At 54.1% G+C, this 24,367-nt stretch overlaps 1 protein-coding gene across 2 annotated transcripts in view; it reads right to left on the bottom strand.

Moving 5' to 3' along the window:
- Nucleotides 1-758: 758 nt before the first annotated feature.
- Nucleotides 759-24,367, bottom strand: part of GSG1L (GSG1 like) — a 219,886-nt gene continuing 196,277 nt past the window's right edge. For both annotated transcript variants that reach the window (XM_030871584.2, XM_060285470.1), the window contains 2 exons: nt 12,942-13,009; nt 759-1,321 (listed from right to left, as the gene is read on the bottom strand). In XM_030871584.2, coding sequence (XP_030727444.2) covers nt 1,224-1,321; nt 12,942-13,009 — 166 coding nt within the window. In that variant the 3' untranslated portion in view covers nt 759-1,223. The remainder of the gene's footprint in view (nt 1,322-12,941; nt 13,010-24,367) is intronic.

Here is a 24,367-nt window from a genome sequence, read left to right as displayed (position 1 = left end):
ATGGATGGATGGTTGAATAATGAGGATGGGTGATGCATGAAAGGACGATGGATGGACGTCTGATACAAGGAGGAAAGACCACTGATGGGTGGATAATGGATGAACGGATGGGTGGCTGGCTGGCTGGCTGGAGAGGTGGATGGATGGATGGAAAATGGCTGATGGATGGTTGGATGACGGGTTTATGAAAGAATGAAAAACATTCTCTACTTGAGGGAAAGCTCTAGAAATCCTTCTGGGAAGGGATGAGGCCTCTTGGAGTCAGGAGTCCTGGTTCAAACCCTCACCTGCCGTTTGCTAGCTCTGTGGTCTTGGGCAAGTTACATCATCTCTGTGACCCCAGGTTCCCTCGTCTTCACAATAGGAATGCTTCCCCAGTCACCTAAGCCTTAAGATTCCATGTAAATGTGGCTCTAGACACAGGGTAAAGGGTCCCTGTGGGAGGCAGGGTAGCTTAGCGCCTGGGTTTGAGGGCCTGTCTCTTGTCCACCCAAATCTCCCACCTGCCCGGCCCCCACCTCGCCCACCCTCTGGAATCCAAGGCAGCCTGCCAGCCTGGCTCCATCCTGACCCCACCCCCCAGACCTAGCCTCAGCTCCAGGTTCCCCACTTTGCCCCACCCGCCCATGCTTCAATGTCTGGCCCTGACCAGCTCACTCAGGGCCATCTCATCTTCAGGTTCCTTAGGGACCTGACGGGGGGGCCAGGAGGGGGCAGCCACGGCCCAGAGAGCAACTGGCCTCCACACACGGCAAGGAAAGATTCAACAAGCATTTATTGAGCCCTTGCTGTGTGCCTGCTGTGTGATGCCCCTGGTGCCAGTGCCACTGCCCCTCCTTCAGGAAGCCCCACCCATTCCCTGCCCCCCGCAGGGCTCCGCACGCTGGGGACCTCCTGAACTTCCCGGCTGGCTCGTGGGTCCCAGGTTTTTGGTGGCGGAGGTCTGTGTCTCTCCCGGCATCCCAGCTGCACCCAGCAGGGCTCTGCATGTGGCGGTGGCGAGAGTTAGGAGTTGCTGTCCCAGAGTCACGCTGTGCAGCCCTGTGCAGTCCCTCTGGCTGCCCTGGCCCTGTTTCCAGGACCCTGAGACCCAGGCAGCGGCGGGCAGGGCAGGCCACATGTGTCCCACACAGGCCAGGTTTCCAAAGGCGCCAGACCAGTGGTCTTGCAGCAGGGGGCTGGTGCCGATGACGGCCCGAGGTCTGGAGCCAGGCTGGTCGCTGTCACACCCAGTGCCCCAGGACCCAGCACTGGCGGTTCAGCTCTGGCACCTCCTGTGCGGAGCTCCGGGGCCAGGAATCTCCCATGTGTGGCTGGTATCCTGCAGAGAGACGGTGTGGTCAGTGCCAACGGCTGCTTTCCTCCACCCCCACCCCATCGGCCCACCGACCCCCACCAGCTCCCCACCCACCCATCTATCAAGCTGCACCCAGCTCTCTACCCACTGTCCCACTCACTGTATCACCATCCGCCCACCCAGCTCTCCACCTCTGCCATGCCCCCATCACCCACCTCTCTGTCCACCGGTCCACCAACACCTAGACATCCACCTGCCAGTATCCGCTGCCATCCACTCACCAACCCACCAAGATATCCACCATCACTCACACACGATCCCCCCAGGAGCCTGCCACAGCCCTAGAACCCACTCAGGCATCTCCCACCTCTCAACACACCATACGCCCACCATTGCCTCATCCAGCCTCCCAGCACCCCATAATACTCCCACCAGCCTGGCTTCCCACACACACATCTACCCGTAACCTGAAACATCCACCCATCCGGCCACCCAGCCGCTCTCCAACTCATCCGGTTACTCATCTGCTTCCCAAGCTGCCAACACATCCACTAACTCATCAAGTCTCTACCCCTTAACTCACCAACATACCCACCCAACAATCCCCACTGCCCTACCACCAACCCTGCACACCCACCTGCCCTGACCTTCACCCACCCCACTCAAGCCATCCACCCACCAACCTTCCATCCCCCCCTTCACCTACCCACACCCTCACCTGCCCCCCAGCCACCCACCCCGTCAGGCTTCCCTGGGCTCCGCTGTGGGCTCCCACGTGCTTGAGGAGCTGTGGGAGGGTTAGAAGGAGAACAGTGTAGATGACTCCTGGGCCCCAACTGTACTTGACCTCAGGCCAGCGAGCAAGTACGTGGACGTCCCAAAGCCGGCCCTGAGCAGCTCCCTGGGCCGAGACGTGGGGCAGAGACTCTACCGCCTCCCACTACGGCCCTCTGCTCTTGACGGCCTGGGCAAGCACAGGAGCTGGGAGGCTCGACGGATCCAACATGCTCACTCTTCTGTTCTTGATTCTCGGAAGCTCGCTCCCCTGCCTTCACCCAAGCACCTCCTTCATGTCTTCCTAACACACCAGATCCATTTCCATCTCCAAGCTGGGACCTGCCTAAAATGCCCTTGTACCTACTGCTGAATTGAACACTCAAAGCCCAGCTCAAGTTTCTCCTCCTACAGGAAGCCCTCCGGACATCCTCTCTCCAGCCTCAGGGGTCTCCCTCTCTTGGAGCATCCACTCCAAGTGGTGCTCTGTCAGCAACCCTCCCCCGCCCCCCCCAGCATTAGACAGCCCAGCAGAGAAATGGCTCAACCCCTGGAGAATATTCCATGGTGAATCAATGGAGCCAGAAAGATAAGAACAAAGGGGATCACAGGGAGGAGAGACTGCGTGGCATGGTGGGTGGGACTGGCTCAAAGGGCAAAGGGGAAAACTAACAGCGACAGAGTGCTTATAGTCTACACACCCTGCTAGGTTCTGTCCTCGCAAGCCTGAGCCCATTTTACAGATGAGGAAACTGAGACTCAGCCAACATAAGCAGCTGCCTTAGGATTCACAGCTACAGGCCTGCTGGGTTGAATCAATTTCTTCCTGATTCGAAACTTCAGCATTAAAAGAAATGTGTTCTCTGCTCGTTTGCTTCCCCCTCCGAGCTCTAAAGGATGCTCAGATATACTTCTCATCCTTTAGGGTCAGACATCCTTCAGAGCAAGCCCCTTGAGGTGGGAATTCCTTCTGAAGCCAAGCGGCTGCTTGCACTCCTCCAAGGACAGACAGCTCATCACTCTTCCTCCACCCCCAAAGTAGCTCTGACTATTGGGAGATTCTTCCCCATAACAAAGGCTGGAAGGGAACAGGCAAAGATGGGGATGGTTGTACCAATGGTGGGGAGTGTGCACGCGTGATTTTTTTTTCCTTTGGCGTTTCTTCTATTTTTAATATTCTTTAATGTTGGTGCTTTGCTAATTTTACTATATTTTAAAAGGGGGTGGGAACATTTGCCAAACATTCTGGAATCGTTTGGCCTCAGGAAAAACGTTTGTTTTGGCCCCAGTCACTGAAACAGTTGCATTCTTTGTAAGTGCCTGCTGCCAAGATATAGGTGTTGGGATTTTTTTTTAAATCTAAAAGCAAATATTTGGTGCACAGAAAGCCTTGATTGTTTTTCTAAATGACTTCTGTGAGTCAAAATCAGGTCAATTCGCTGATGACTGGGGTCCTCCTCCCTTCTCTAGCCTCCCAGGAGGGGCTTGGGGCCCAGAGCCATTTACAGTGAGGGGAGCCCTGACCTCACCATACACCCCACCAGCCCACCACGACTCCTCACTCACTTCCCTTCTCCTGGTTCCTTTACTTTGGGGCCAGTCACCAGCCAGGAAAAAAGAAAAAGCCTTATGCTATAAATCAGAGAATCCCACCTCAAAATGCCTACTGGCCCAAGCAAATGACATAATCGGGTGAAGTGGCCAGAAGCAGCCTTTCCTCAGCTTTGGTTAACTGTTGCCGTGGGGAATGTGGGCTCTGATCTCCCAAAATGATCAGAGAAACTGAAAATTGGGATTTTGAAATCAAATCTCCTGGCTTTTAAATGATGACAACTAAGGCTTTTAAAGCATTTTAAACCGTCTGTGGGCCAAACAGCATCTCTCAGGCTCGACTCAGCCCACAGGAGGCCACTTCTGACCTCTGACTCCTTCCCGGCCGGCGTCTTTGTCCCATGACTCCGGGGTCTCCCCAGCTAACCTGGAGACTCAGTGCCGTCAGGGACTGGGTCTGCTTCATCCCGGAGCCCGCAGCCCCCAGCACCTGGCTGGGCACAGAGCATGTCCTGAGCTGACTTTTTATAACAAATGAAGAAACCATGCGGGAGGAGAAGGAGCGATCCCTGAGCTGGAGGCATGTGCTCGGCCCACCTTCCCTGAGATTCTGTGCGTTTGAGAGTCTCTTTGCTAGCCTCTCCTCCTTTGGGTACAGACTCAGGGCAGGGAACTGTACTTGGAGTCTGATAGTCAAAGGTTCAAATCCAGGCTCCACCACTGACAAGCTGAGTGGACCTATTTTTTTTTAAAGCTGTGTGACTTTTGACAAGTAACTTCACCTCTCTGGGCCCGCAAATGGATGTTAGTTACAAAGGAGTCAGCAGACCCTGCAGGCCCCCTGCTAGAAGCCTTTCATTATGTGACATCAGAGAGATGTGAAAATTTAAAAATGCCAGTACAGAGGGGGTTTGGGTTCAAACACCTCTCTTCACAGATGAGGTGGCCAAGGCCCAGAGGTGGGAAGAGATCTATCCAAGGTCTCACTCAGAGGGTTGGCAGCAAGTCCTGTGCTTCAAATTCCCTTGGAACCTCCCAGGCTTAGCAGAGTATTCAGCCCATAGGAGGTTCTCAGAAGATGTGATTTATCTTCCATTTTTGGTCCAAATATCAAACAAGAAGTTTTTTAACATTCAGCCTCTTCCAGTCCTACCATCTCAGTCCCTCAGTGGGAAATCACTGTCTCAAACTCTCTCCAAGGCACCAAGATCCCGGGAGATCAGCTCTCAGCTCTGCTGAATTGTGTGAAATCACATCCACTGTTCCAAAATGGATTCAGTGGGTTGGAAGGGTCCTTCAAGACCAAGAGCGGCATCACAGATGTGCAGAGAAATGGGGGTGATCACAGGGGAAGTGACTTGTCCAAGGTGCTCCAAAGCCAGTAGGGGAATTAGTGAGGGTGGGCAGGCAGCTGGTACTGACGTTCTTGACCCCAGAGGAGCTCAGCCTATCACAGAAGAGCCAGATGGACCCTCTCCACCAGCTGTCCAAGGTACTGAAGAACTCTCTCCAGGACTCATGGGCCCATCCAGAGCCTACTGTCTGGCTGCCCAATCTTGAACTCTTATCTCTAGAAAGACTTGGGATGTGGGGAGAGATGGGGAGAGGAATCAAGGTTGGCACGGAGATGTCTGGCTTTGGAGACCCTTCCAGCTAGTGACACCATCATCCCTCTTCCATTGCCGCCCTGACTGCCTCTCCAAGTCAACCCTGCTCTGTAAATCTGCATGCTGAGGACGCTTCAGAAACTCCATCATATTTGGTAATATGTTTACTTGTTTCCTCCCGTTTTCCTCTTCTAGGCTGTATGTAACATGAGGACACAGGCTAGCTCTACTTTTATTCATCGCTGTGTCCCTGGCACCCAGCACAATTCCACACACAGTGCTGAGAGAGTAGATTTGTTGAATGAATACGATGGAGGATTTGGGAAGGATTTGTGTGGGATCCATGTGGAGGGGAAGGTTGGGTTTTCTGGTTTACCTTGGGGATGGGTTCTCTCCTAGGAGATCGAATGGGGGTCTCATCCCTCTCTTCACTAGAGTCCACCTGCTGGGGACTCCTTCCTGGGCCATAACATTCTCTCCATCTCTTTCCCACACTCGGGATCAGGCTGAGTCCATTGAACCTGCCACCTCTCCCCAGAGCCACTGATTCCTTCACTTCCTCATTTGTTGAGCACCTACTGTGTGTCCGCCTCCATCTGGGTGCTGGGTCTGCAGACAGGAGTCAGATGCAGACCTGTCCTCTGGGTGCTCACAGTCTAGTGAGGGGAAGAGATGACAAGAGCAAACATGCCTCCAGCTCTCACTGTGTCAGGAGCCATTCACTGTGCCTCGTGTTCACTGGCTCATTTCATCCTCAGAAATGGGAGTTAGGTGCCATTACTATGCCCGTTACACGGTTGAGGAAACTCAGGCTCAGACAGGTTAAGTGACTTGTCCAGCGTCTTACTGCTGGGATTTGAACCGAGGCAGCCTCACTCCACAGGCTGGACTTGTAACCACTATAAAATTCTCCCTCATCTACTCCAGCGCCAGGGAAGGGAAATGCAGAGGTGAACACACCACCGCCGCTAGGAGCTGGAGAGGGGACTGGTTACTATTGCTAGAATCTGAGCTAGACTTGGAAAGCACTGTGAAGCTCACAATTCCACTGCTAGGGTTTGTTTTTTTGTTTTTTGCCAAAGGGAGGCAGGGAGCAGGTCATTTCAGGCAGAAGGAACAGGGTGTGAAATAGGTTCTTGGCAGGTAGATGAGGTTCTCAGGAGGTGTGAAAAGCTCATGATGTTGGTGGTTGGAGGAAAGCAAGATGGTCTGTGAGGCTGGAAAGCCCAGTACACGGGGCTGGAGGGGTGAGGAGTGCAAGGCTGCAGCTGCAAAGACCCTGGGTGCCAGGTGTAAACGGCCCGGCAGGCCCCTGGGGGTACAGGGCTTATCCTGCACCTGGGGTTTCTGCTGTATCATCAGACTTACCTGAAGCCAATTCCTGGCCTGCCGCAAACCAAGGAATTGGAATCTCCAGGGAAATCTGTATTTTAACAACTGGCCCCAAGTGTTTCTTAGGATCGGGGATGATCGCAGCAACACTGCCTTGGGCACAAATGGGCATAAAGAACAATGACGCAGCTTTGAGCTTAGAGTCGCCCAGACTTCTAAGCGAAGAAAAATGACACAGTTGCTCAGAATCCGAGGCACTTCACCCGTAAAACGGAAACAGTCCTCAGAGAAACTACCCCATGGAGACAAAGGGAGCTCAACCGTTCACTGGAAAGGTACTGAGGCCCAAGCCCGTGCTAGGCACTGGGACTGCCACACAAATGTGGTGACAAGGTCCTGGTCCTCGTGACATTTCCATCCCAGTGGGGAGAGAGTTCGCAGAGGAGGATTCCAAGAGTGATGAGTGACTGAAAGAAGGCTGAAGCACGAATGGGATGGCTGGGGAAGGCTTCCCGGGGAAGGTCCAGGAGGGTTGGCACAGGACCTGACACCCACCAGGGATGCTCTCACAGGAAGGTTTGGGGCTGGGAGGGGGTGGAGAAGACATGATTTTGTGTCTTAGGAAGATGGATGGGAAGAGAATCGGCCCTAGAAGCAGCAGTTTCCATCCAGAAGTTGCTGAAGAGCCCAAACAGGTGACAAAATGCAGACTCCCTCCTGGCAGCAGCCCAGGGACAAGTGCAGTTCAGAATGCGGTCTGTGGAGCAGCAGAAGCAGAGTCTCTGGAAATGCAGAACCCCAGGCCCCACCCTGATCTCCTCAGCCAGAAACTCTGGGCTGGGACCGGGCAATCTGTGTTTCAGGGAGGCCTCCAGGGGATTCCGATGCTGACGCTGGCTCAGCTCTCTCTACCCCAGTGCCAGGGTCTCAGGTATCTCCAAGCTGCATGGCTGTCTGTGTGCCCAGCAAGTTGGCATTGATATTTATTTCAGAAATATTGTCTGTTTCCATTTTAATAAAGGAAGCAGACTCAAGCAGTACTATATTGGATTTGATTTTGATCTAATAAAAATGCCAAGTTGCTCTGAGCCCAGAAAAGTCTTCCTTGAAATTCCCTCTGCTATTTCGAGGGCAGCGGCGGCAGAGACTCGTCTAGATGGAACGCCCAGAAGCCACCTCTATACCCGGCGAGTGACAGCCTCTCACTCAGCCCAGCCTCACAGACACACCTGGCAAAATCAAAAGCTTGTCTCGGGCATTGAACTGGACAGCTGCAATCAGCCGCAAACCCCAGCTGTCCCTAAAAGGAAGATGCAGACACCTGGACCATATGGCAGCACTGCCTCCATTAAATGCCACATCTGATGTGCCCCCGAGCTAGCTGGTGGCACTGCAAGGCCCCAAAGGCAGCTTTCAAAGGCAAACTCTTTCCTCAGGAAGAAAAAAGAAAAAAATGCGGCAGAATCTATATCACAGCAGCCCAAGAAAAAATAGCAACTTTTGGAACAGTTAAGATAACCAAAAGTTCATGTAACTCTTTATGTAAAAGTGGCTTCTCGGGTGGGATATGGTGGGAGAAAATGAGAAGTTTAGAGAGGCAATTCAGCACCTACTGTGTGCCACCCACTGCTTTAGGCTCTCAGGATACAGGCGTGAACAAAACAAAAGACAGGGTGCCTAATCTCATGGAACCCAGCGGAGAAAGGCAGCAAAACAAAAACCAGGTATGTAAGTATAATGTCAGAGAGGTACAGATACGATGAAGAAAAGAAAACACAGTGATATGAGGTCGACTGGGGAAGCTGGTGCAGGTTAGGGGAGCTTCTCTGAGGAGAAGCTTAAAGAGGATACAAGGGACTTCCCTGGTGGCGCAGTGGTTAGGAATCCGCCTGCCAATGCAGGGGACGCGGGTTCGAGCCCTGGTCCGGGAAGACCCCACATGCCACAGAGCAACTAAGCCCACGAGCCACAACTACTGAAGCCTACACGCCACAACTACTGAAGCCCATGTGCCTAGAGCCCATGCTCCGCAACAAGAGAAGCCACCACAATGAGAAGCCCGCGCACCGCCATGAAGAGTAGCCCCTGCTCGCCACAACTAGAGAAAGCCCACGTGCAGCAACAAAGACCCAACACAGCCAAAAATAAATAAATTAATTTTTTTTTTAAAAAAAAGAGGAGACAAAGCCAGCCATGCAAAGATTTAGAGGGAGAGCTTTTCAGGTGGAGACAAGAGCACGTGCAGAGATTCTGTGGAGTGAATGAGTTCTGTATGTTCAAGAAAGAGAAAGGCCAGGGTGGCTGGAGCAGAATGAGGGAGGGGAGAGTGGGAAGAAATGAGGTGGAGAGTTTGGGGGCCAGAGCAGGAACGGCCTGGTTCCAGGATAATGGGAGAGATCTACACGCCAAGCTGAGTTGTACTTCCCCGGGGGGCCAGAGATCTCAACAAAGTCAATCTGCGTCTCAGAGCCTCAGCCTCTCAGTCTACACAATAACAACACTCAACCCTCCTTCCCAGGGCTGTGCCAGCCATCAGATGAGACGGCTGTGAAGTGCTGAGCGGGACCTGCACACAGTAAGTGCTTAATAATGCAGGCTCCCTGGCACTCCTCCCCCCACCCGTGCGTCCTGCTGGCAAGTCAGTACGCCAACCAGATCTGAGCAGTTGCTCAGTAGAGAAATATTGCAAAACTTGTCCAGGACTTTCCAAAACATTTTCTTGGCCAAAATCCCACTGGCAGCTAAGAGGCCGCATTCTGGAGACGGTGTCATTTCCCTAGACGATCAGGCTGCTCTCCAGCCCATGAACCATGTGAGGACCCAGTCCACAGGTGGCTGGGCCCCGCATCCCCAAACGCTGCCTGGGGTCTGGCAGATGGGGTGTGCCCAGCCCACATTCGGGTGCCTCCCCGTCAGCTCCGACAGCAGATGGGGTCTACCTCTTCCTCACTGTTGTGACTGAGACCCCAGTGCCTCCGCTGGTCCCCGGGGAAAGACAGCCATCCGGATAACTCGGCTACCTGATGAAAGGCACACATGGCAGAGGTGCTGGGGACTCTGAGGTTCCTTCTTCCCCAAGAGGCTGGGACCTGGAAAACCTGTGGGAGCCACAGGCCCTTCCTCACCGGCTTCCACGCTTCTCTTTGAGCCCCAGGGTGTTAGGACCTCGTGGCTTCTCCATCTCTCCCCACCCCACACAATCTCCCTCGACGGTCTCAAAAGTCCCCCAGCTTCAACTATCTCTGTCCTCAACCCTACACGCCCCTCAAACTCGTCCTCTCCAGGTCCATCAGCGGGTGACATCTGGCCCTTGACTGCTGGCCTGAAAGTTCTGTGCGTATCTTAGGTTCCTGGCCGCCTCCACCTGTCACCTCAAGTCACACAAGCTGAGGCTGTGGGTGCGCCCTCCCTCCCAGTGGAGCAGGCTGCTGACCTATGGCGCCAGAGCTTTCTCTACCCACCCCAGGAGAATTCATGCACCCCACCCTACCCCAGCAGCCTTCGAACAACGCCTGAGGAGAGCTACTGTCATGTCCGGGGGGGATAACTCAGACCGTGTGCTCTGCACTGGCTCCCCAGGTCACCCAGCAGGGCCTACAGTGATGACCAGCCTGGAGCACGGCTTCCACCTGCCTGCCTTTCCCTGCTTAGTCCGCCTCCCCGGCACCTATTGTATTTTCCGGGATCACCCAAATAAGGTGCTTGCTGTTGGGTCCTTATCTCAGGATCTGCTTCCACAGGAGCACAAAGCACTCAGACGGCTCTTCCGGCAAAAAATTCTTGTATCCTCCCACTTATATCTCTGTTGCCACAGGTCAGGCCACCGTCACTCCGGGGGATGAGGGGACAGCATCTAAGCTGGTCTGCTGGCCTCTACTCTTCCTCCCCTCCCATCCTTTTCCCACATTGCAGATGGATGGAAGGAGGGATGGATAGATGCGGATATAGGTAAAGATGATGTAGACACAGATATAGACACAGCTATAGATACAGATACAGATAAATAATCTGGGCAAGTCTCTTCCGCACTCACAATGCCCCTCCCCCCCACTGCAGAGCCAGCTCCTTCCCATGGTCCTGCCTCCTGGGCACCCCAGCCCCGTCTCCTCCCGCATCCCAATCCCCAACCCCCATCGCTTCCCTGCTCCGGCCACATGGCCTCCAGTGCTGGCTGCTGCGGAGACTTGGCACCTGCAGGCCCCTCTGCCTGGAAGGCTCTTTGTTTGACTGACTCCATCTATTTCCTTAGGCCCCAGCTCCAGCGGCCCCTCAAAGAGGTGGCTCTAAGGAGGCCTCCCCCGATCCCTCTTTAGCATCACGTTCCTTAGCACTTGAGATCACCATGCTTGTTTCTGAGTTCACTTCTTTCCTGATTCTCCCTCCCTCTGGACTCCCACCCCACAAGGCAGGAGCTTTGCCTGCTCTGACTCCCGGCTGCATCTCCAGTGCCCGCACAGAGGGTCTGCACAGCTCAGTATTTGCCGAGGGCACGAAAGGTGGAATTCTCTGCAGGCTGTTGACCTGGGGAATGCATGTGATGCCTGGGAGGTGAAGTGGGCGCCAGGACAGAGGTGAGGGGCTGGGTTGGGGGTGCAGGGCTTCTGCGGCTCCGCCGACACTGGCTGTCCTCACTTTCCATCCCAGGGCTTGCTTTCAGGGCCAGATTTGCTCTCTGGACTCTTTCTTCCATCGTCAGCCCTCAGGGATCTGGCCTTTCCTCCTCCCAGCTCCCTAGCTGCCCCCACGACCTCTTTCCACCCAGGGCTTCCTGCCCACTCTGCAGGGGCCTCAGGGGGCTCCGGCCCAAGCAGGGGAGCCGGTGGCCCTCTGGAACATGCCAGGGCTCTCAGCCTGTGTCCCTACCATGTGCTTCCTGAACCCCTCTGGTGGATTCCTGCTCTCTTCTGTTATCCCTGAGGCAGGTGCTCCCCAGCCTCCTCCATGCCCTGGTTCCTGACCCCTTCCTCCAGGAAGCCCCCCACCCTGACACCTGCCATGAAGCCACAGTCTGTGGGCCCAGCAACCACCCCAGTTCCTCGGGTAGGCAGTTAGCATTCTGGACATCTTCCTGGGCTGGTGTCTCCTACAGGAGCCTCTTCCCTCAGCGTGAAGACCAGACCCTCTCCTCCTCTCCAGCCGGGCCTCCTCCCAGGCTCCTTCACCCGCCTCCATCTTCTCCTCTCAGCAGAGCCATTTCTCACTCTGTTACTAGGATCCCAGGGGTTGGGGGCAGACAAATCTGAGTTTAAATCTCTGCTGTCTTAGTTCAGATTCCCCAGAGGCAAACCCTGAGATAGGAATTGGAGCAAAGGGGTGACACTACAAAGATGCAGGGAAACTTGACAGAGGCGGGGATGTGGCCCAGGGGAGGGAAGGCGGCCAACCCAGGCAGCTGCTAGACCTGGTAAACCTGGCTAATCCTGCAAATCACACACCTCGGGGCGATACCACTCAAGGGGCGAGGGAGCCGGAGTATCTATATGCCAGCTTCCCTGGCACTTCCTACCTTCTGTGGGTGGAGGTGGGGTAAGCCCCCAGGCACAGAGATGCAGATACTGGCAGCTGGGAGGCCTCGTAGCTTCCTAAAAGGTCTGAGAGATACAGGCAGGGCACAGACAGCACCTGCTCTAAGGGCCCTGCCACTGACTAGCTTAGCTGTGTGACCTTAGGCAAGTTGCTCCACCTCTCTGAGCCCTCATTTCTGCAAAGTGTGGTTAGTAATCCCGGCTGTAGGGGTTGGCGGTCAGCAAGAACAGGAGATCAGGCATAAAAAGCCCTTAGTGCAGAGTGGGGTGGGCAGGGAGCCCGGGGTGGGCATTCAGCAGGCTCGGATGAGATTCTGCCACTTTGGTCTCAGCTCCTTTCTTTTCTGTGCAGAGCAAGGCCTTTCTCTCCTTTGACCTCCCCTTTGCTTTCTGGTCCAGACATTTGTTTTCTGAATAGGAGCCCTAGATTCTGACCCCCACAGTGAGGCATATGAAGTCCGTGCATTCTGAGCTGCCACCAGTATCCACTGCTCAGACAGATCTTGTGAGCTATCACCTCCCTGACTCGGCTAGCTCTGCCCCGGAGCCATTGTCCCTTCCAGCCAATGGCTAACCCCGGCCTGGATGGAGCTGTGGTTCGCCTGCCTGTCTTTAAGGCACCCCCGTGTCCCTCCTGCTCCCTTAGCATTCCGACCCCATTGCAAGGGCCGTGGCTGCCATGTGCGGAAGACTTGCACTGCTAAGACCCCAGCCTCAGTTTCGCCATCTGCAGTATGTGTGTGGGGGAGAATGCAGGGGGGCAGGGAGAGGTTGGCCTGGCCCATCTCCAGGGTCCTCTCTTCTCAGACAGTTCACGAATCTGCAGCACTGGCTCCTGCAGGTGAGGCCACTTACGGGCAGGGTATCTCTCGTGGCGGCAATCCAAGCGAAAGTCCTCCTCGTGCCCATCCCCCTTCTCCATCCTGGAAAGAAAAGAAGCCAAAAGCCCGTGTAAGAAAAAGCAGGCTGAGCCGGCAGAGACCCGGGACCTGGAAAAGTGCAGCCCCGCCCCTCTGGGGAACATTTTGCGAAGCAACGTGGCCCATCGTCCCACGGGATCCTTCCCTCGGCCCTGTGAGATGGGCATCGTTATCGTTCCATTTTATTGATGAAGAAACTGAGGTATTGAAAGGTGATGTGACCAATCAGGTGCCATGCAGCTGATAAATTAGAGGCGGAATAGGGATGCAAACCTACATCCTCTCACAAAAAGATGTTCAATCACATGCAAATAGCATATGACACGAGAATGTGTACAGTTTGATTTGCTTAAAAATTACACACGAATATGCACAAAACATTACTTGCCAGAACATATACCAAAGGGTTAGTGGTGATTAACCCCAGATAATAAGAATATAGCAGATTAAATCTAGAACCTTCTTTTTGAACTTACCCCTATTTCCTGATTTGGGGGCAAAGGACTTTTATTCGCTGCGTCACTTTCTTTAACTAAATCAAAACATTCCCTAAAGTCATTTCTACATAGAAACAAAGCCCTGGTCTTCTGACCTCTGCCACAGCGCTCTTTCCCACCAACAACTGGGAGCATTTCTCCTCTGGCATCTCAAGATCACTGCAGTTCCAGAGGGAGCTGTCTCTACTGGCCTGGCCGGGGATGGGATGACAAGCACAGAGCAGAGGAAGCGTCAGAGTGGAAGCAGCTGCAGATTCTCCAGCACAGCTCCAGACTCTCACCCCCATCCCACCGATGACTGAGCCAGAGAATGGGCAGGGCCACAGTCCCACATGGCACTCATCCACGTGTAACCCAAATACATTCCAGAGCTCTACGAGGTCCGGTCCACACGTGCCTCACCTTTAGACAAACATAACCTAGGCCTCCAACGTAGAAACAATTCCAACCATTACTGTATGTCCTAAAGAACACCGAAAGCACCCCAATTCCTTATCTGTGGCCCTGCATCTTGACATCGGCCCTCTATTCCTTGCTTTGCTTTTACTTGCCTTGCAGCTGTCCTAGAACCTCTCTCATCTCACATCTCACTTTCAGTGCCCCCTACACTCTCTCCAGTGCCCCCAGCATGGAGTCTTCCCTCTTCCCCACCCTCCTCTTCTTTCCACTGCTCTCCTCTTTTTTCTCACACAAGGATGTCTCAATTCTTTCCAAAGCAAATGCCCCACCCCTGTTTTCTGACTCTTCCCATCACTCTTATTCCTAGTTGCATAGCTGTGTCCAGAAGCTTGGGGCTAGAGGAGACGTGGGGCAGGCGGTGACTGACAAGCAAGCAATGCCAGAAGTGTCCCCAGTAGAAGGGAAAGAAATACTCATGCAATGATAATTTGGGTCTCCTAACATTGTTCATTCACGCACTCAGCAGGGATTTCCTGAGGCCCTGCTCTGTGTAGTTTGTACCAGATGCTGTAGAGGGTGGAAATGTCTACTTCATAGTCTCTGCCCTCAAAGAGCTTCTAGTCAAGCAGGAAGTCAAGCATGCACACGAGTTAGTAAATCCCATGCATTAAATAACACACTTCGGGATTGCCTACGATAATGTCTGTACCAGGGGCTATAGGCCTGTGCTTCCCAGGAGACAAACTCTGAACACAGATCTTATTAACAAGGACCTTCTGTAGCCTAGGAAGCCCCACATGGCAGAACAAAGGCCTGAGTGTAGATGCTATAGGAAGGCAGATATCCTATAGATAACTGACGCTATAGGAAGGTTCAAGGGAGGTTCAATATAAGGGAAGATGTATTTTTGTTTGTTTGGTTGGTTGTTTTTTTGATTTTTGTTTTTTAGTGGAAACATTCTTGTTAGTTTCCTTATAGCACAGGCTTGTTTAAAAATTTCCAACTCTATGGGCTTCACTGGTGGTGCAGTGGTTGAGAGTCCACTTGCCAATGCAGGGGACACGGGTTCGTGCCCCGGTCCGGGAGGATCCCACATGCCGCGGAGCGGCTGGGCCCATGAGCCATGGCCGCTGAGCCTGCATGTCTGGAGCCTGTGCTCCGCAACGGGAGAGGCCACAAGAGTGAGAGGCCCGCGTACCGGGGGAAAAAAAAAAATCCAACCCTATAGACAGAGCAAAAGTCCCCCTATAATTAAACCTCCATGAAGGGAGATCACCACAGATAGTAGTTTAGGGTTTCAGAATTAATACTTTTTTTTACATAAATAGCCTCAAATTAAACAGATTTTTTGTAATCTGACTTTTTTTTTTTTTTTGCAGTTGAAAAGCAGCCACAGACAATATGCAAACAAATGGGCACATTGGGGTTTTTTGTTTGTTTGTTTGTTTGTTTGTTTTTTTGCAGTACTCGGGCCTCTCACTGTTGTGGCCTCTCCTGTTGCGGAGCAGAGGCTCCGGACGCGCAGGCTCAGCGGCCATGGCTCACGGGTGCAGCCGCTCCGCGGCATGTGGGATCTTCCCGGACCGGGGCACGAACCCGTGTTCCCTGCATCGGCAGGCGGACTCTCAACCACTGCGCCACCAGGGAAGCCCAGGGCACATTGTTTAATAGATGATTATGTACAGCAGGTGGTGGCCTGGACTTGGCTTCCGGGAGATAGTAGGTTTAATCTCTGGTCTAGCCAGTGGTTCTCCATGTGGAGGCCCCCTGAAGTCACCAGGGGAGTTTCAAGCTGCCCGGTGATCACAGTGTACAGCCAGGGTTGAGATTCACTTGTGTCGGGACCAGCAGAGGCTTCGCAGGAGGAAGCGATGCTGGAGCTGCATCCTGAAAGCCACAGGACGCGCTCGCCTCTCAGAGAGGGAGCTGGGATCCAGCCCAGGTCTACCTGTCTTTCTGCTGTGCTGCGTGGCCGTTCTGGGAAGAGCTGGTTCCTTGCACAAATGCAGCCCTCTCCACCAGGTTCGCCAATGAAAATAAATGGTCTGCAGGGTCCTGGCAGCTGTCTGGTGAGTGGCTAACGCTCGGTTACGGCAACGCCTGTGACCCTTTTTCCCCCTAACCCCCGTGCTTCCTGGCAGAAAACACGTGAGGACAAGAGGATGCTTTGGGCACAACTGAGACCTTGGGCCCTGCAGTGAGGCGGGATCGTGGCTGAGCCCAGCTCTGTTATTAATGGACAGCTCACCCGCTCTGAATCTCTGTGATCCAGAGTTTTCTACGTGGCCATGGGCAGGACAGTGGTGGTAGGAATGACTGTAGGACAGCTACCACCACCCCACTGGTTGTTGTGAGGTCAGAAGCCCAGGACCTGGCACAGAGGGAGGGCTCAGAACAGAGTAGCACTACTACTGGTTTTCAATCTGTTTAATCACTGGTCTCCCCACAAAGATTTTAAACCCAGAGAGAAGAAGGATGGAGTTTATCTCCTTCTCCACTTGTAGTCTCTGGGTCTAGCACAGCGATGGCATAAAGTATCCCAAAGAATGTCAGAAGGGAGGGAAGGGAGAGTGGGGTAGGTAGGGAGGCAGGGGTTTGAGGAAAGGAAGCCAAGGCTAAGAGCAGACCACCGGGGAGGCAGCCCAGGTTCATCCAGGGAGGCTGACCTTTGTATTGAAAGAAAAGGAAATACTCAAATGTCACTAGATGACTATCTTCTTTAATTTGAAGTACGTCCTGCAGGAAATATTATGTGCTTTCTGAAGACAGGTTTGTTTTTTTTTTTTTTGATGGTGGTGTGAGGGGTGACCCACGAATCTAAATAAGTGCCTTGAAGGGGTAGCGGGGGATGCTTGGGGTGAAGCAGTGCTCAGAAGGGGCAGCGGGTGGGTCCCAGGGCCCCTCAGGCCCTCCACGCACCTGCTGTGTCACCTTCCTCTCCGGGTGTCAGCGTCTCCTCTGTGAGCGGGTGGAGCGGTGGCTCCACCATGTACTAGCTCTCTGAGTCTGGACACGTCCCTGTCATCCCTGAGCCTCGATTTCCTCATCTGATAAATGGGCATAATGACGTACCCACGCTTAGGGTTGTCATGAGGATTCAGTGAATAACACATGCTCCAGCTCCATCTGTTTGGCGTTCTTACAGCACCGCCTGCACTTGCTACTGTCATAACTGTTATTATCATCGTTGTCGTCATCCTCATCGCTGGGGCCTTTGCGGTCGGTCACTCTGTGACGCCACCTCCCAGCTCCTGATGCAGAAGGCTATTATTTTAACATATTAACCAATGCTTCCCCTCAAAAACCCCCACATACACCTCTTCCTTTCATCTCATCATTTTGACCTCGTTGCGTCAGGAAAGGGATGTTTTCCAAGATGCAGAGAAAAGGCTTCAAAGTATGAAACACCTCTGGATTCAGGGCAGAGGGAAGCACAGGGAGTCACAGCACAGCCTTATGCCCCAGAAGAGAAGAGTCTCCCCAAACTGGGGACAAGGAGAGTCAGAGCAGAGGCTGAGTGAACCGATGCTGTGATGTGCAGAAAGGTGCATGAGCCCTAGGGAAAGGCGACAGAAGCAGAGGTAACTGCTCAGACTTTCACAGGAGAGAGAAATAAACTTGTACATTGTTTAAATCCTCATTATTTGCGGTATATTTACACTGATTCAAACCTGTATCCCAACCACAGAGGCACTACCATCGTCATCATCGTTACCATCATCCCCATTTTACAGATGTGAAAACTTTGTAACTTGCCCAAAGTCTAGTGGTGTGCTGGTAAAGATCAACAACCACCTCTACAAGAGAGGGTGCTCTGCTTTGGGGTGTCTGTGGACCTCTGCGGGCTGAAGACTCCCAGCACAGCTGATCTGAAGCAGAGAAAAGGCTTCAAAGTGTCAAACACCTCTGGACATCACTGAACGTGTGATGTCACTGAACGTGGCACCAGGAAGGCATCTGTACACTCTGCTCTCATGGGCCAGCTCCACCCCGGCAGCTGGCTGGTGGCAGGGCAGGGATTTGAACTCAGGTTTATCAAGAAACAGGCCCGGGCTTCCCTGGTGGCGCAGTGGTTGAGAGTCCGCCTGCCGATGCAGGGGACACGGGTTCGTGCCCCGGTTCGGGAAGATCCCACATGCCGCGGAGCGGCTGGGCACGTGAGCCATGGCCGCTGAGACTGCGCGTCCGGAGCCTGTGCTCCACAACGGGAGAGGCCACAACAGTGAGAGGCCCGCGTACCGCAAAAAAAAAAAAAAAAGAAAAAGAAACAGGGCCCAAGCCTGTTTCCATTGTGACCTGCAGATTCCCGGCTGGCAAGGGATGCTCTGTCAGACTCACCATGGGTACACCTACACTAGGAGGTCCCAGTGGAAAGCGGGGCTGGGCACCATCCAACTCGGGCTCTCCCAGAACAGCCAGCAGGTGTGCAAATGGCGGCGGGGGGTGTGACCACACTGTCACAGAGTCACTGCCCCAATGACCCACAACATCTGGAATCGGGTTGAGCCTGGGCATTTGCTCTTTCTGAGAGAATAGAAGGACGCAAGCGATGGAGCAGGGAGGCTCCGAGGATTTGATGGTGTGAACAAACGTCTTGTCTTACGGAGAGACCCCTGGCACCTGCCCATCTAATTCCAGAGCCAAGTGTGGCCACAGCAGCTGGGGCACTGGCAAGAGGTCTACCGAGTCTTACCTCTGTTGTGGCGGGAGCCCCAGGCCTCCCCAGCACGCAGCTCCCAGCACGCGCTCCAGCCGCCGTGGCCCTCTCTGCGCCATCCTCAAAGCCACACCCTTTCTTGCTGCCCCAGGCTGGCTTGTTTCCCAAATTTCCAGTCACTTCCTGGTATAAAGTGGCCGTCTACGTGGTGGGCTTCTCAGACCATCTGATAAAGGACTAGGTTTTTCCCCCTTAATTTTCAATCTACCTCAGACCAAATTTTTAATAAAATACAATAAAAATGATTTGCTAGAAAATGAAACACACACACACACAAGGTAAGCTTGGGTGTACCAGCAATATCAACTCACTATGAAAGTTTCCAAACACGTGTCTCAGTTCCTCTCCTTATATCATCATGGACATTTGCAAATGGGCCCTGGTCCAGGGACCACACTTTGAGTAGCACTGAGGTGTAGAACCCTTCTTTATCCACTGGCCTCTACTGGCCATGTCCACCTCCTGACCCATAACCGGGCTGCATCTGCTCTGTCCTCTAGCCCAACGTTTCCCAAATGTGCCAGTGCCCACAGATCACCCGAGGAGCTTTTAAAAATGCAGATTCTGGTTCAGTGGGTCTGGGGCAGTGGGTCTGGGGCAAGGCCTGCATTCTAACAGGTTTCCAGGTGGGGTCGATGCTGTTGGGCCCCAGACCACATCTGAGGAACTAGGCATTGGACCCTGGGCTCTGGGCACTTGTGAGGCTCCGTAAAGTGTCAGCCCAGTCACCCTCTACGTCCTGGGCTGTCACCCAGTGGGCCCAGGCCTCCAGTGCCTTCCCCACAGTCCCAGCTGCAAATGAGCTTCACCGAAGAGCCCGCAGTAGTGACGGTGGGAAAGAGGGCACCCGGAGCCCTCCCGCCTCCACTGGGCTGAGATTTGGAGAAAACATGGAGGTCAGGGAGCAGCTGTCCTGCAGGATCATTTCCAGTTCAAGGACCACTCTGTTCTTTTCGCTTTCCTTTCACAAAGCGTTGGTCATCGAGCTAATCTTGGGAGGGCCCTGAACCTTCCATGGCACCATCTCTAATTTCTGGGCACCTCGCGAGAGGTGCGAGGCATCCCTGAGAAGTAATATTCAAGCAGCGAGAGTGGAAACAGACAGGTAAGAGGGAGCTGTGCTCGAACACGTCTCAGAGGTTAAATGGCTAAGAAACAGTCACAGAGGACAAAGAACACAATGATTTTTTTTTTTTTTTTGCGGTACGCGGGCCTCTCACTGTCGCGGCCTCTCCCGTTGCGGAGCACAGGCTCCGGACGCGCAGGCTCAGCGGCCATGGCTCACGGGCCAGCCGCTCCGCGGCATGTGGGATCTTCCCAGACCGGGGCACGAACCCGCGTCCCCTGCATCGGCAGGCGGACTCTCAACCACTGCGCCACCAGGGAAGCCCGAATACAATGATTTTTAAATGATGCACTGATGATGGAATGAAGGATGAAATTAAAAGAAAATTTGTCAAATAAATGACCACAGGTGGGAGATTAAGATTCTATAACATCCCAGCGGAAGTGCCATTCCAAGACGGCGGAAATAAACGGTTTTTTTTAAAAGATTCTTTTTTTCTCTCTCTTGCCATTTTGTAAGCTCATCATGATACAGAACGGCTGGAAAATACAGGGAGGATAAATAGCCACGGTGCCAGCGCCCCCCCGACCTTCGTGTGTGGCCGACAGTTCTACCTCCTGTCTCTCTACTGGGTTTTAAAAAGACGCCTCTAGATATCAGCGCCTTGAGATTATTTTGGGAACAGCATGGGCTAGAAATTACTACTCAGGAAAACAATCACTAGCGTCAGTGGAGCCCCTACCCCCGCACCCCGTGCCCGCCTTCAACAGTTCTAAAGGCCCCTGACAACATGAAAACCTCTACACCTGACTTATCTCAAAAGTCAAAAGACCAGGTGAGCAGAGGTGAGTGCACCTGAGCAGCGTGCTGTTCAGCATGGCGGCAGCAGGGTGGGAAAGGCCATGCAAGCAAGACCAGTGGCAGCTCCCAGAGGACAAAGGTCACCTTGGCCAACAGACTGACCAGCGACCTCCCCACAAGGCTCCTTCCCCTCTGCTGTCACCCTCTCCATCCATCCCTTACTCGGGAATAAAGAAGGGAGTGGACCTGTATCCCTGCCCTGCGGAACTTGCATCCATGGCCAGTGCTGAGAGAGGACGGACGGGGGAATTCAGTCCAGTTCAGAATCGATGCTTGAGGACTTCCTTGGTGGCGCAGTGGTTAGGAATCCGCCTGCCAATGCAGGGGACATGGGTTCGAGCCTTGGTCCAGGAAGATCCCACATGCCACAGAGCAGCTAAGCCCGTGCGCCACAACTACTGAGCCTGCACTCTAGAGCCCGTGAGCCACAACTACTGAGCCTGCGTGCCACAACTACTGCGCACCTAGAACCCATGCTCCACAATAAGAGAGGCCACCGCAATGAGAAGCCCACGCACCGCAATGATGAGTAGCCCCTGCTCGCCGCAACTAGAGAAAGCCCGTGCGCAGCAACGAAGACCCAACACAACCAAAAATAAATAAAATTGATTCTAAAAGAAAAAGAAAAAAAAGAATCGATGCTTGAGGTAAGATCTGCAGGCCCAGAACCAACAAGGCGAAGAATGGGGGGCACCCCAGATAGAGAGGACAGCCATCCTGAGGTTGCATGGAAGCAGAACGACTCTGTCTGGGGAACTTCCAGGGGAGGGGCAGCTGTGTGCAGGCGAAGGGGCCTGGGTCCACAGGGAGGCTCATAAGTTATGTGGGGGGAGCTGGGCCTTTGTCCTGAGGTTGTGGGGAGGCACTGCAGTGTTTTAGCAGAAAGATGAGGGTAGAGGCACCCTGATCACATTAGCATAGTGAAGAGGCTTTGGCTGCTGGGGGAGGACAGATGTGGGCTTTACATCTCACCTCCACGTAGGAGGTGAGAGCTGCTGCCCTGGACGAAGATGACGGGAGTGAAGACAAAGAGAAGTGACCCACCCATAGGGGAAAATCACTGGATTTGGGGTGTCCTGACATGATGTGCAGATGTCTGCTTGCACAAGCAGGACCACCCTGGGGAGGAGCGTGGAAATAGGACCAGGTTTGGGGGAGACCATCATGAGTGGGTACTGGCCGTATTGATTTTTGATGCCTTTGAAGATCCAGAGTGGAAACACCAGGGAGGCGGCTGGATATGGGGCTGGGGGTCAGGAGGGGACTAAGAATTCAGGAGTCCTGGCGCGTATGTGGCCGCCGAGGCTAATGTCGAGGAAGGGCCTAAAACTGACTTTGGGAGCATCTCCATTTAACAGAACAAGGAGGAGGGGGTGGGAAGGGCTGCCTGGAGACCAGAAGAGTGGCTGGTGGGAGCTGGGGGGGAGGGTGTGTGCGCATCATCTAGGCCTCTGGGAGCTGGTTCAGCGGAGTCAGGGGTGGAGGGCAGCTTGCAGTGGGTCGAGCCATGAGGGGAGGTGAGGAGGTGAAGACTAGCCCTTCCAAAGGTTCGTGACAACAGACAGGAGAGAGAGCAGAACCAGTGGGGAGTGGGGTCCTTACGGCCCTTTCTGCTCCAGTCGTGGGGATGGGTAAAGAGGGGGTGGTCCGCCACTATGCCAGAACGACTTATGTCCAAGCCAATCGCCCCCAGGTTGGGGTGCAGCTGCTCTGCATCTGCCCAGAGCCCCGTGAGGCCTGGCACCCAGGAAGGAGGCTTGGGGACGGTCCCCATGCCGCCTTCTCATCCCAGTAACATCCAGTCCGCTACTGCGCCAGCCCCCCCCCACCCCAAATGCTGTGGGAGGACGAGAGAGATGAGACAGCCAGGCCAAACTCCCACCCATACCCTACTCTCAAATCACACCAAACTGCTTAGAGTTTCCTAACTACCCTTGCGTGTTGCCTGTCCTGGCCTTTGCTCGCACTGTTGCCTGTGCCTGGGAACGCCTTCTCCCACCCACTGCCCATCTGGCCATGCACACTGTGCGTACCCTTAAAAACCTGGCTTGAGGGTCTCGTCTGTGAAGGCTTCTCTAGCCTCTGCCTTTCCCGGGGTGCCCAGCCCTCCACCTGGAGTGACCTCCAGGAGACCCCATCACGGCACCCAGGGTGATTTGCTGCGCTCCCTAGACCAGAGCGGGGGTGGGGGGGGCGGCAGGTGATGGAAGAGGCTGGAAGGCTCTGAGGTGAGTGACTCACCTGGGGACTCACAACTAATAAACTGCAGAGCTCATTCCAGCCCAGGTCTATTTCCTCGTGGCTTCCACAGGGTTAAGTGAGAGTGTACAGGTAAGGCCCTCGAACAGTGCTTGCAACAGAGGGGACTGCACCACTATAATGAACAATATAATTACTACGGATAGTTAATAACTTGTTGAGCATCTGTGGCTCTAGGTGTCAGGGACAGAGCAGAAGCCAAGAAAGCTCACTGCTCTGGCGCGGAGGCAGATACAGTGCATGCACAGGTTCAGAGACTGGGACGCGCACCTCATGCCTTGGAGCAAGGGCATGTGACGGGGTGATCTGACCCTGGGGAGGCCAGCTGCGCTCCTCCCTGGAGGCCCCGGCCCTTTGCTCCCACCCACCCACGGCGGCTTCCCCGGGAGCGGGATGCTGGCTCAGTTGAATTCCCCCTGGAGTCCAATCCAACAGGGTCTCATTTCCTTCCCCGCATTGTTAAACGAGATCTGAAGGTCAAGCATTCAAGAAAGCCCCGATGTGCAGATATTTACCTTTCGTCCTGCAGCTTTCGACCCTCCACTGGGAGGCCCGATTAAGACGCCCTTCTTGGGGACAATAGGCAGGGTGAGGCTGGGAGGGTTTAATGCCAGACGTTTCTCAGAGCTGGGACAGGCAAGTCTGCTCAGAGGAAGCAGGCTCGCCCTCCCCCACAAGCCCAACATACAGGGGCACACTGGCCCCTACACATGCACACACACACACACACACACACCCATACCTTTCTTCCACACACCACTACATTTCACAACCTCTGAAAATGGTTCGGAATCTGCCCGATCACTCTTCAGACTCACAACTGGCTCCTGCAGAGAAGAGTCCAGCAAGACAGGGACGGGGTGCAGTGGGGTGGGCGGCAGTACGGGCCCTCCTACTCCATCAGCCTCCACGGGGCACCGTCTTGTCCTCAGTCAGGGGTGGCTCTCCGCTGATAGGAATGGCAAGGGCGGGGGCGGGGGGCGCTTGGGAAAACCTGCACCCTCTCCAAGGGCACGTCTTATCCCACAGCACTTCCGTATTCACAGCCCACCTCGCACCTCACCCACCTGTTTGCTGTGGTTATTTTTTATTTTTATTTTTTTTGTGGTACACGGGCCTCTCACTGTTGCGGCCTCTCCCGTTGCGGAGCACAGGCTCCGGACGCGCAGGCTCAGCGGCCATGGCTCACGGGCCCAGCCGCTCCGCGGCATGTGGGATCTTCCCGGACCGGGGCGCGAACCCGTGTCCCCTGCATCGGCAGGCGGACTCTCAACAACTGCGCCACCAGGGAAGCCCCTGCTGTGGTTATTAACGTGCTTCTTAGATGCCCAATATCCACAACACTGTCTTCACCTCCATCCTAAACTAGTCATTCCCAAGCTTTGTACTTTGTATCAGTCGCAGAAGGGACCCATGAAATGCCCTCCATGTGCCACGCACTGTGCTTACCATGTGACCTGGGTCCAATTTGAGCCTTCCCGAGATGACGAGAGCTCTGGGTTCTCCTACTGTAGGTCAGCGGAAATCGACCCAGAGGGGCTCAGTGACTTGCCCCAAGTCAC

The sequence above is a fragment of the Globicephala melas genome, chromosome 15 (assembly GCF_963455315.2).
Source record: "Globicephala melas chromosome 15, mGloMel1.2, whole genome shotgun sequence".
In the NCBI taxonomy this organism is placed as follows: domain Eukaryota; kingdom Metazoa; phylum Chordata; class Mammalia; order Artiodactyla; family Delphinidae; genus Globicephala; species Globicephala melas.
The sequence above is the reverse complement of the archived record's forward strand: the minus strand, read 5'-3'. Positions and strand labels throughout refer to the sequence as shown.